This window comes from Magnolia sinica, chromosome 16 (genome assembly GCF_029962835.1).
Source record: "Magnolia sinica isolate HGM2019 chromosome 16, MsV1, whole genome shotgun sequence".
Lineage (NCBI taxonomy): Eukaryota > Viridiplantae > Streptophyta > Magnoliopsida > Magnoliales > Magnoliaceae > Magnolia > Magnolia sinica.
Genome location: NC_080588.1, coordinates 64,427,862 through 64,440,940, shown reverse-complemented (window position 1 = coordinate 64,440,940; position 13,079 = coordinate 64,427,862). Strand labels below are relative to the sequence as shown.

At 39.2% G+C, this 13,079-nt stretch overlaps 1 protein-coding gene and 1 long non-coding RNA gene across 2 annotated transcripts; both read right to left on the bottom strand.

The window, feature by feature from the left end:
• Positions 1-421: 421 nt before the first annotated feature.
• On the bottom strand, positions 422-3,444 carry LOC131229746 (uncharacterized). Its single transcript, XR_009163568.1, has 2 exons — positions 3,099-3,444; positions 422-1,079 (listed from the first exon to the last, which is right to left on the bottom strand). It is a non-coding gene; the product is annotated as an uncharacterized LOC131229746 (long non-coding RNA).
• Positions 3,445-4,297: 853 nt separating this feature from the next.
• Positions 4,298-10,271, bottom strand: LOC131229741 (zinc finger BED domain-containing protein RICESLEEPER 2-like). Its single transcript, XM_058225753.1, has 2 exons — positions 9,897-10,271; positions 4,298-6,520 (listed from the first exon to the last, which is right to left on the bottom strand). Exons 1-2 carry the CDS (start codon positions 10,182-10,184, stop codon positions 4,469-4,471), a joined length of 2,340 nt encoding a protein of 779 aa, XP_058081736.1. The 5' UTR covers positions 10,185-10,271; the 3' UTR covers positions 4,298-4,468.
• Positions 10,272-13,079: the final 2,808 nt, after the last annotated feature.

The window sequence follows — 13,079 nt, the reverse complement described above, 5'->3', positions numbered from 1 at the left end:
ATATTCTAGCAAACCTCATGTGGTGCCTCTGGTGTCTGTACTTCCAACTTACCAATGTCCATGTCGTCATGGTCGTCTTCATCATCATCTAAGCTTTCTTCCAACTAATTAAGATCGCCTATATGAATCCTTTTTGGCCATTCCACTCTATCAAGTACCACCATCGATGTGATGCAAATAAATAACCAATGGTATGCTTTGCGAAAACATGGAAAGATCCTAATGGTCCATCAGGTGTGACACACTTTGCTGATCTTCTGTTCTGAAGAAAATCAAGTTGGTTCATTAATCAGATGTTGCTAGCTACACATCACGGTGGCTCCTCTGAGCCCCAATTTGTTTCGAGCTCATGACAGGGGCTATACCCAATCTACCTCAGTGAAATTGTGGAACTCAATATCCTCTGGTCAATCTCAAAAAATAAATGCATGGAACCATCCTAACCTTTGATTTGTAGATGCTTATCTGTTGAAATGGGATTATTCAAGCTTGTCCCTCCATGACCATGTGACCACCGTGACATTTACTCCCGGACTATACAATTGTGAAAAGAAAATAAGATGTAAACCACCTATTGATTATTCTCCCTCTTTCTATTGGGGTCCCTCAGCCTCGAGTGTCTCCTCATGACTAGATACTGAGGCGGCTTGTACAAATGTAGCTGCAGATTCATGTTGAATAGTCTCCACATTGAGGACATTGCTCGCTGCCAATAAGGTCACAATGTCTCTCATCCACATCGTCATTAGCTCATTCATCCACTGCACTAGCAGCTCAACCATTTGCTCCACCAGTTGCTCCACCCGCTCATTCATCTGCTGCACTAGCCGCTCAACCGTTTGCTCCACCAGTTGCTCCACCCGCTCGTTCATTTGTCGCTGTAACTCTGGAGTCTTCCTCTGTGATTAGGCAACAGTGCCTCTCGCACCCCATAATATGGAAGATGTGGGAGCTAATCCCATCATGCAGACTTGATTGGGATGCTCTGGTCCCGATGGCCGGGATAAAATGTTGTTTTGAGCATTGCTACTATGAGAGGACTTAGGTGTCTGAGTCACTTGTAATTCCTCGATTATTTCCTGCAGTGGGGAAAAGTATTAAAAGAGTTGTTCCACAACATTAGTTAGTGAAATATTTACATACAATAACATAGGCCGAGTGCTCATTCACAGCACTCCCATCCTTTCAATGGGTGTGGTCCACTTGAGCATTGGACTTGCCTCATTTTTTAAGAGCTCCTCTCCATTACTAGGTAGGGATGGGAGAGGTATTACCCAAATACGCAGAGTCAATGTAAAACACCTCTCCATTACTAGGTAGGGATGGGAGAGGTATTAGCCAAATACGAAGAGTCAATGTAAAACACCTGCAAATAGAAAACATGTTTTTAAGATCCAGACCGTTCATCACATGGGGTGCATCTAGGAACTGCCCCAAGCCAAAAATCAAGACAATCACCAAAAAAGGTGGGCCACAAGCTTGAGAAAATGATAGCCAATGATGAAATAACATGACCAATCACCATCGTCAATGAACACATGTGATCTGTCTATTGAGTGGACCTTTCTGTTAGTAAAAATTAAGAATTTTTAAATTAGAAAATAATTTTTAATGATTTTTTTTGTCTTTTATACTTTTGTCATATGTGATTTAGTCTTTTTCTATATCACATTGAATGGGAGTATGGAAAAAGAAGTCCTTACAAGATAATATCACTGTCCCTTAAATTTGTAAAGCAAACCAACTAGAGGGAACTGTGAGTTGAGATTGGGTTAATTTATTTACAATACGTGGGCGTGCTAGGCCGTGGATGTAGCGTGTGAGTATGATTGTGGTCTCAGGCCTATATAATTTTTTATTTAAATTTTAAATTCAAATTTTCAAGGTTAATCAATTAGTTTTGACACATTTTAAGATTGTTGTAGTTAGACCAAGTCTTTCAAATGTTGCCTCTCATTTTTATTTTTATTTTTTTCAATTTTAACATTTAAAGTTAAAATTTCCCCTCCAATCTTATACCGAAATTAAATTACAGAACTCTCAGTGCTTAGATTTTTAGGACATAGGAAAAACAACAACTATTGCTTTAAACAGTTCTTTTTCATAAGGAGAAATGTAATCTATTGGAATATATTTATTTTTTCCTTTTGTTTTTTGGGACAACATCTTAAGCTGTATTGGTAGGGTTTAGATGATTTGTGCACCAGATCTGAGCTGATTGTTCTCCAAAAGGCTGCTATATTCTAAAGGCAGAGACTTATGACCCAATGCATAATTTCTGTAATGGAGCTTATCCATCTTTTAGACAGCATTTCTGTAATGTGCCTCTGCTCTTTAATTTTAATTTTGGATTATTTCTATTCATTTCAAATTCTATGATCTTTAGTGAGGGCTTATCTGTCTTTTAGACAACATTTCTGTAATGTGCCTCAGCTCTTTAATTTTAATTTCAGATTATTTCTATTCATTTCAAATTCTATTATCATTCTTCTGCATTGTTTCTTCTTTTGCAATTTGTTTAATTGTTACACAAACTATATTCTTATTTATGAGGAGGTCATTTCTTTTTTATTATTTAATCTATCAAAATTAGTTTTGATTTTATATAAATAACACCTTTATCCAGCAAGACCTAAGTCGGGCTCCACTACAGGTGGGCATCGAGTCGAGTCAGACCGGATTGGGTCCAACTTGACTTAATCCGAATTTTTCAAGCAACTAACCCGAACTCGATCTGATCCAGGACCGAGTCCAGCAGGGCTGACTCAATCCGATCCGATGCCCTGCTGGCCTGACCCGAACCGAGTCCGACTCGGTCAGGAAAACCGAGTCGGATCGGGGTGGGTACAGTTCGGATCGAGTCTTCTATTTTAATTATTTTTTAAAATAAAAAAATATGGAAATTTTCCAAAAAAATTGTAAAAAAAGGAAAAAAAAAAAAAGAAAAAAGAAAAAAGAAATTAAGGGTAACTTTCCTAAGTTATTAAATAACTAATTTTACATATATTTAAAATATATTTGAGAGAAATAAAATCAATTAAAAGAGAGATTAAGATGACTTGGAGTGAAAATATATGAGAGAGATTAAGAGTCCGTACATCGCATATGCAACATATGCGATTCACATTTGTGTCAAATCGCATATGCCATGATCCCATATTCGCATATGCGCATTAGTGCATGATACCAATACGTTAGACCATTTAGCTAGATCATTCAACTATTAAAAACTTAAAATATCATAGATCCAACTTCCAAAGTAAATAAACTACATCCGTAAAACGAACAAGGTAAATAAACCCTGTCCAAAATCAAAAGTAAATAAACCTAACATACACATACAGATTAGGTAAAACTTTCATACATTCAATAACCTTCGTATGATGAATGTCTTTGTAGCATGTAACCAAATAAACCTTTTCCGTAATAGTAAGCCCCTCCTCCACCTCCAACCTTCATCACTATAATCATCATTTGATTCTCTTTTTACGGCTTCAACTGCAGGAGAACTCTAAGCCGACTCCGAGCTAGAGGTGTCCAAAAGATGGTCATTCACCTCTGCTAAATTAGATGGTGGAGATATCTTCCCATCGTCCTCATTCATAGATTGAACAAGTTTTTTCAGCCGCTTTTCTATAATCCGATTTGTACGAGATTCCCAACCACCTATAAAATGCTCCGAGACTTTTAAGAAACTTTGATGATTTACTCGTGCTCGTGCCTGCTTTAGCATCATGTTGTCTCGGAAGGATGGGATGTTGTTGTCTGGTATTCCTTGATCTAGATGTCATTTTCAAGCTTTCTTTTACGGCCTCTTGATAATCGTGTTCGTCTTGTTTCCCTAAAATTCTCTCTTGTTCTTCTTCTCTACTAGCTATGGAAGGCCTGGAACTGAAGGCAGTTCCTCTGCTTAACCTTTCTTCATTTATAATAGGCTTACTTTTATATATTCTATGGCTGGTTGTATTGGTTTTAATTGTAGGGGGTGTAGAAAGTCTTTGTATTTGAGTCGATCCTGAACTTCCTGAGGAGCTTTGTTACATGGTGCAGCGTCCTCTCCTCGACAAGCCAAATGTAATTTCAGCCGATTAATTTTGTTTCCAAATTGCTTTCCGCACTACTTACATTTTAACTTTATCTTTCCATATTGGGAGTAGACTTGGAGTCCATAATCCCCAATATCTGGCAATGCATCATCTTCCAATTACATATATACAGGTGTATATTTTAAAATAAAAATATCTGGTTAGGTTAAGGCAACGAAAAAAAAAAAAGTTATATTGATGAATAAACGCAATTACCCAACCATGTAATATAAGATGCAACATTAACTGATTGAATAATACAAATAAAAAGAGATAAATATCCATCTACCCATAAAATATTACATTTTAAGCCATCAAAAAAATAATTACAAACATCCTGATATAACTTGTAAGCAAATGCAAGAGAAATAGAAGGCAGTGTCTTATCCTGCAGGCATTGTCTCATCTTGCTTGTCACTCTCCTCTTCCTCGAACTCATCATCAACAGAGTTCCCTTTCCCCCATATCGGACGCAGCCAATCCTGTGTACAAATGAGTGCTTCAACCGATTCTGGTGTAAGTGAGCTTCGATACTTGTTTACAACCCTACTCCTCGTACTAAAAACAGCTTCTGAAGCCACAGTTGAAATTGGAATTGATAATATGTCTCGTGCCATTAACGAGAGCACAGGGTATTGTGAATCACGAGATTTCATCTTCCACCAGTCCAAAACATCAAATTCATCGTCTTTGAATTTTACAAGTGGCTCTTTGATATAGTTTTCAAGTTCTGATACAGGTGTCTGCATTTGAGTCCGCTGTGCGACGTAAGACATGAAATCATCTACCGTTTCTTCTGACGGTTCATCAATAGCAGAACTAGAACCCACGTGGGGAGATTTGTCTTTTGCGGCACACACATAAAAATTGTACAAATCATTGACTGCATCACGAATTTTATCGACCTCAGGGGCACTCATCGCACCATACAACTTACTACATATGAATTCAACCATGATCATCTTGTATCGAGGATCAAGAACGACTGCAATAGCCATTACCAAACTACACTCAGACCAATACTTATCAAACTTTACCTGCATGCCCATGGTTAGTAATTGTAAAAAGTCTGGTCCACTACTGCTTTTATGCAAGGCATCTTTTACCTTCCAAAGTTCTGGCAAAAATATATTTGTTGTTAAATACTTGCTTCCCGAAAATTTCTTCATTGTGTTGTAAAAAACTGAAAGGAACTTGCGAACTGATTCAGCTCTTGACCAATCATCTTCAGAAGGCAACCAAAGATACACACTATCACGCTCCGCATAGTGAGAGAATACATGTCTGAAAGCTATCGCTGAATCCAACATTTCAAAAGTTGAATTCCAACGTGTTATGACATCCAGCTTCATCGTTCTCTGAGTTGACAAATTCAACTGCTTCACCATCTCATTCCATGTATATAATCGTGAAGGTGACCCTCGTATGTACTTCACACTCTCTCTTATGTTCTCAATCATTGGCTCAATTGTTTTAAGGCAATCTTGTACAATCAAGTTTAAGATGTGGGTACAACACCTAACATGAAATATCTTTCCACCAAAATACAAGTCACCAGTGGCCCTAAACTGGTTAAGCAAATTCATTATCATGCTATCATTTGCAGAGGCATTATCTAAAGTTATTGTGGAAATTTTCTTCTCAATTCCCCACTCCACAAGACATTTGTACATGCAACTTGAAATCATCAATCCAGTATGAGGAGGCGCAAGATAACGAAAGCTTATGATTCTCTTGCAGAGCTTCCATTCGGCATCAACGTAGTGAGCAGTTAGTGACATATACCCCTTTCGTTGATTGGATGCTGTCCACAAATCTGATGTCAGGCTAATTCGAGAAATCGATTCCAACTGTCCTTTTAACTTGAGCTTCTCGCTTTCATACATCTTCATGCACACTCTCTTTATTGTTGTACGGGAGACCTTCTCGTATCTGGGGTTAAGGCATCTGGCAAATTCGACAAAAGTAGGACTCTCTACCATCTGAAATGGTCTTTCATCAGTAATAATAAATTTGGTCGTCCACTCATTCACCTGCTCTTTGTTATACTTGTAGATGGACAATGTACCTTGCGATGGACCAACTAAAGATTGGGTAAATGGAAGTGTCTGTTGCCTTAAGGTCTGAGTTCTCACTTTTTGATGACACTTCAAACTATGTTTTTTCAGAGTTGTGGTCGACCCATCTGCTTGCTTAGCATATTGAGCCATGCAGTACTTGCATTGTATCTTCACGGTGCCGTTTTTCAAGGTTACTTCTTCAAAATCGTCCCACACTACCGATCTTTTTTTCGCTTTTCCCCCAATATGTAACTGTGAGGCACTAGTACCAATGGGCGCCTCTTCATCTTCTAGACCTAATCCTTCATCTTTCAGGATCATCGGCGATGTGACTGACAAACCGCCTGGGGTATTGGAAAGACCCTCACCAGCCATCTAATAATTGAAAGATACTAAATATATTAGCATTAGTAATCTAATGTTAAAAGAGTTATACTAAATCCTAAATTAGTTACCCATCCAAGGTTAGATAGATTGTAATACTTTCATATTCTCATTTAAACGCTTATGCCGAAAATCCGGCAGCATCTCCCCATGCCTCTCCAGATAAGTTGATCTTCTGTTACATTCCGATGCCAAATATCTAAGCAACGTGAAGATATTTATCATTGGAAATGAAAATGAAGAAACATATCCAGAGAGAAATGGAAAGATGGACCGCAGATCAGGCATAAACATTTAAATAAGTTATATGAAAACATACTATCTATCTAACCTTGAACTGTCCAAAAATGGGACAATTTGAGCGATTTCTATGCCACCAAAAACACATTATATCTATGTATAGCCACATAGAAATCCTCAAATGGGCAACTAATTATCTAACTCACAATCACAAGTCACAATAATAAGCTAAATTAGTTACTCATCCAAGGTTGGATAGATAGTAATACTTTCATATTCCCATTTAAACGCCTACGCCAAAAATCCGGCAGCATCTCCCCATGCCTCTCCAGATAAGTTGATCTTCTGTTGCATTCCGATGCCAAATATCTAAGCAATGTGAAGATATTTGTCATTGAAAATGAAAAGGAAGGAACATATCAAGAGAGAAATGAGGAGATGGACCGCAGATCAGGCATGAACATTTAAATAGGTTATATGAAAGCGTACCATCCATTTAACCTTGAACTGTCCAAAATGGGACAATTTGAGCGATTTTTATGCCACCAAAAACACACTATATCTATGTATGGTCACATAGAAATTCTCAAATGGGCAACTAATTATCTAACTCACAATCACAAGTCACAATAATAAGTTAAATTAGTTACCCATCCAAGGTTGGATGATTGTAATACTTTCATATTCCCATTTAAACGCCGACACAAAAAATCCGGCAGCATCTCCCCATGCCTCTCCAGATAAGTTGATCTTCCGTTACATTCTGATGCCAAATATCTAAGCAATGTGAAGATATTTGTCATTGGAAATGAAAAGGAAAAAACATATCCAAAGAGAAATGGGGAGATGGACTGCAGATCAGGCATGAACATTTAAATAGGTTATATGAAAGCATACTATCCATCTAACCTTGAACTGTCCAAAAATGGGATAATTTGAGCAATTTCTATGCTACCAAAAACACACTATATCTATGTATGACCACATAGAAATCTTCAAATAGGCAACTAATTATCTAACTCACAATCACAACTCACAACTCACAATACTAAGCTAAACAAAAAAAGGCAACGTAATACATATTAAGCTAACTATACAATGCACAAAAATAAGATAAGTAAAAAAAGTAATGTAATACAATGATACAAACATATTAAGCAGTAAGCAGTAAGCAATAAGCAATGTAAATGGCAAAACCAAAAAGCAATGTAAATAGTAATTCCAACAAATTAACTACTAATTGTTTAATTCAAAATTTCAAATAAATTAAACACTCTTGCAATTTAGGAATTAGGGTTTACGAATTAGGTTTAGGGTTAGGGTTTAAGGTTAGGGTTTAGGGTTTAGGGTTAGGGTTAGGGTTAGGGTTAAGGGTTTAGGGTTAGGTTTAAGGTTTAAGGTTTAGGGTTAAGGGTTAGGGTTAAGGTTTAGGGTTCAGGGTTCAGGTTTACGATTTAGGGTTTAGGTTAGGGTTTGGGTTAGGATTTAAGGTTAGGGTTTAGGGTTTAGGGTTAGGGTTAGTGTTAGGGTTAAGGGTTTAGGGTTAGGTTTAAGGTTTAAGGTTAAGGGTTAGGGTTAAGGTTTAGGGTTAAGGTTTAGGTTAGGGTTTGGGTTAGGATTTAGGATTAGGGGTAGGGTTTAAGATTAGGGTAGGGTTTAGGGTTAGGGTATCTCGGCCGGGCCGCCAGCGACCCAGGGCGGGACATTGCAGCCGAGCTAATGGGGTCCCGACCTCAGCCGGACCACCAGCAAGCCAGGGCGGGCCACCAACAACCTGCATGGCTGTGCCTGAGCCAGTGTGGTCCACCAGTGAGCCAGGGTGGGCCACCAATTGAAAATACAAAGAAAAATAAAAATAAAAAAATAAATGGAACCTACCTAATGAATGGAGGATGAACGGTGAAGATGGGTTGTTGGGCTGCTGAGTGGCCTGAATTCGGATCAAGATGGGTGCGATGCCAATCGGATCGGATTGGCTATTAACTCGACTTGTTGTGCGGTCGGATCTGAGTGGGCCTACTCGATCTGACTCGATCCTAACTTTCGGTTTGGGTCGGATCAGACCCGACCGATTCGATCGGGTCGGATCCATCGTTTCGGGTGGGATCATGCCCAGCTCTAGAGGGAACTATGAGTTGAGTTTGGGTTAATTTATTTACAATACGTGCGAGTGCTAGGCCGTAGATGTAGAGTGTGAATATGAGTGTGGTCTAAGGCCTATACAATTTTTTAGTTTGAAATTTTTTATTTAAATTTTAAATTCAAAATTTCAAGGTTAATCAATTAGTTTTGACACATTTTAAGATTGTTGTAGTTAGACCAAGTCTTTCAACTGTTGCGTCTCTTTTTTTTTCCAATTTTAAAATTTAAAGTTAAAATTTTCCCTCCCATCTTATATCAAATTAAACTACAGAACTCTCAGAGTGCTTAGATTTTTAGGACATAGGAAAAACAACAACTATTGTTTTAAAGAGTTCTTTTCATTAAATAGAAATGTAGTCTATTGGAATATTATTTTTTTTTCCTTTTGTTTTTTGGGACAACATTTTAAGCTGTATTGGTGGGGTTTAGATGATTTGTGCACCAGATCTGAGCTGATCGCTCTCCAAAAGGCTGCTATATTCTAGAGGCAGAGAGTTATGACCCAATACATCATTTCTGTAATGGGGCTTATCTATCTTTTAGACAGCATTTCTTTAATGTGCCTCAGCTCTTAAATTTTAATTTCAGATTATTTCTATTCATTTCAAATTCTATTATCATTCTTCTGCATTGTTTCTTCTTTTACAATTTCTTTAATTATGAGGCAACTATATTCTTATTTATGAGGACGTCATTTCTTTTTATTATTTAATCTATCAAAATTAATTTTGATTTTATATAAATAACACCTTTATCCAGCAAGACCTAAGTCGGGCTCCACCCAAACAACGGCTAAGATCTAACAAACGTGTGCTGTGTTTGCTCCTGCAAGCCCGGTCAGCTCTTCCCTTTCCTAAAGCCTTTTCTCTATTTTTAGTAAGAAAGAAAGTGTTTTGCATACCATTCTAATACCAAAAGCAGTAAAGGTGTCCACACTTTAAAAAACAGAGGGCCTAAATGTCATTTATCTCGTCTGGAGTCTCACCTTCTTTACATATCTTTCTGGCCATCTTTTCCTCGCTTCCTCCGCCGGAATGGTTTCTCCGATGAACTGGCACTCGGACTCGACCTTCGTCTTCAGAGCTGGAGCTTTCTCTGTTGTCAGCTCCTTTTCCCCCTCCAATCGCTTCGTCTTCTTTGAAGACTTCGATCTCTTTGCGTCTGACGATTCGGCCGGAATCTGGCATTCCTCGCCGGTTTTAGATTCCATGGACACCGCTGGAGAGGATTCTAGAAGCTTCTTCGACTTCCGGCTGTGTGTCGACGACGACATTTTGCTTGTAGAGCGTGCGGACTTGAGAGACAGAGAGAGAGAGAGTAGGGTTTGGTAGATTTTCAAAAGAAATGGTAAAGCTAGGGTTCGGTAGATTTTAGAAGGAAAGGGTAAAGCTAAAATGTGCGTTTTACACACGTATCATCAGTTTCTTACGTCACAGAGACTCTTCATCCGTACGCGTGGCACTGGTGACAAATATCGGGACGGGTTATTTTAATTAATTTTTTCTTTCCCTGGACGGTGAATATCGAGAAAATCAGACAGGGCTGACCTTTCTAACCGTCTCTTTTCCTTTGTTGAATTCGGTCCGGTCGCCATTTTTTTTTTTTTTTTTTCTGTTCATCCTTGATGGGATTTTTATCCGTCTATTCAATCCACGATGTGGCCCACTATTTAGACTGTCCAGATTTGCATGACTATGGTCCGATGACCAATTGTCAATGGAGAGTGGTCGAAATTTTGCACTAAAAAAAAATAATCTACCATTCTTTCCTCATATTTGGACCTCTCACAGTTTTATTATTAACCGTTCATTATACGGCCATTAAATGTACACAAGCCGAACCAAGTAAAGCTGGGCTGGGCTTGGATCAAAAAGCTACACCAGTTTTGTTTTATTTTTTTATTTTTTTATTTTTTTTATTTTTACACACACCCCAACACACTAAGGGCCTTTTTGGTCGGACTTGTGTTAGGAGGGATGGGATCGCGATATCCCGGGATATGCATGACAAGCCAACACAGACTCGATGAACTTGTCCCGAGGCATAAGCAATCCCATGGATCTTAAAACAATCCACTGACATCACCATTGTTATCTTAAAATTGATCTCGTCCCTTGGTTGGACGGATTGGAAGGTAAAATCCCGGGATACACCGGGCGTGCCAAATAGACTCGGTGAACTTGTCCCGGGATATAGCAATCGCCTGTTTGGCCGGACGGATCCCATGGGATTAGGAGAGATGGGATGGATTTTAAGGTAATGATAGTGGTGTCAGTGGATTGGTTTAAGATCCATGGGATTGCTATATCCCGGGACAAGTTCACTAGGTCTGTTTGGCACGCTCGGCATATCCCAGGATTTTTCCTTTCAATCCCTTCCAATCTATCCAACCAAACACGCCCTAGGCACGATTGAATGGGATTAGGAAGGATGGGATAAATGTTAAGGTAATGATGGTGATGTCAGTGAATTGGTTTAAGATTGTAACACCCTAGAAATCGGGAGTCGTGCATACACTCGACTCCCAAGTTCCCGAGTATCATTTATAACCGATTTTTCTTAATATGTGTTTAATCAGGTTTAAATGCACAGCTTGGAATTTTCTGGAATATGAAGCACAACCACGCAAGTCTACTAAAATGAAAGAGATTTAGTATATATACAGGTCCAAAAATATAAATGGGTCGCACAAGGCGTTGCCCAACAAAACTACAAAAAAATAATATGTCTAAAAAGAATAGAGCTGAGCCTACTGCTCAGCGATCCAGATCCTGTCTATCAAGCCGATGGAGAGTCACCCATCAGCTGGAAGTAAGATAGCTCATCATCCTCGTCAAGGCTCGCGCCGTCAGGCTCCTCGAACTCATCGCTACCTGCAGTTATTGAAGAGTCTGGTTGGTGTTTTAAAACATAGTCCCAGAGTGGGAGTGAGTGATCAACTCAATGGGTGTTATTAGTCTTAAGTTGTAACAAGCATCATTCATATTATAAATTTAATGAAAAACAATCATTCATAAACACCTACCTAATCTTATTAATGCGCATGCATGACGGATGATATGATGCATGCCCTTGCCACGACACTCCCTCGAGCGACTCCATTTAACGATCGCGTAGGACCAACACTCCTTCAGAGCGACCTCGACTACCGAGTCACCGCCCTAACTAGTGCGATGCAATGTGATCGTGTTAGCCGAGTTCTTAGTTAAGTCCATTCATCCAGCAGGTTGAAAAATCTGATACACCCCACGTATCAATGCCCTCAACTGGTTGTGAGGTCAAGACCCCTCAACTTGTGAGGCCAAAGCACTGCGATCCTTGATCTCGTCGGGTTCCCCATCCTTGACTTTAAGCACATGGGGAGTGTTAAGAAATGGATCGCTCGCGATCGCTACGTGGAGGCGTGTCACCCCAGCGTAGGCCGACAGCTTGGCCACAGTGTCTCATTTCACCATGTCCGACTCACGAGTCAGTGGATCGGCTTCAGGTAGTTATCGATAGGCTACAACACTTGTAGGATGTGCCAGGTTCCATACATGTATGATCAAACACGGTTAACAAACAAGGTTGGTCAGCCAGTAGACTACACCGCATGAGTTCAGGCAAGTACGTGGCGGAACGGCATCAGGTACAAGCGACCTATGTAGTTTAACTACTGCCGCCCATACGCATTCGCCCAAATCTATGGGTTTAGCCTTAAGACGATCCTACCAACGAGGCCGCCTTCGCTCTCCTCGTAATCCTGACCAACCCAAGGGTTTGGGTGGTGATTCATAACATGCCAACTAACAGGGTTATCAACTAGCATAAACAACATCATGTCATCATACTCATCAACATGCGATTCAGAATCTCCTAACAAGAGAGGCTAACAATATCATGAATGAAGGTGCATGTGTGTTGTGTGGGTTGGTGAGGAAGTTAAGCACTTCCTACACCTCATAAAGCCAAATTGCACAAGGATTAATAAGGCATACATGCTATAGGGTAACATCATGTGAAGAAAACTAAACAAGACATAAACATGAGATCATCAATTTATACCAAATCATGTGAGAGGCAAGAACAACATCATATAAGAAAATCAACATGACAAACAATTCCATACAATTCCAAACAACCCAACAATTCCTAGGTTTTTTTCCTAGATTCTCCAAATACATCATCC

Excerpts from the sequence above, each read along its gene's own strand:
- LOC131229741 (XM_058225753.1), bottom strand. The coding sequence starts at position 10,184 with ATGTCGTCGTCGACACACAGCCGGAAGTCGAAGAAGCTTCTAGAATCC. Across the intron at positions 6,521-9,896 it reads CAGAAAGATATGTAAAGAAG|ATGGCTGGTGAGGGTCTTTC; the intron begins GTGAGACTCCAG and ends TTCAATTATTAG.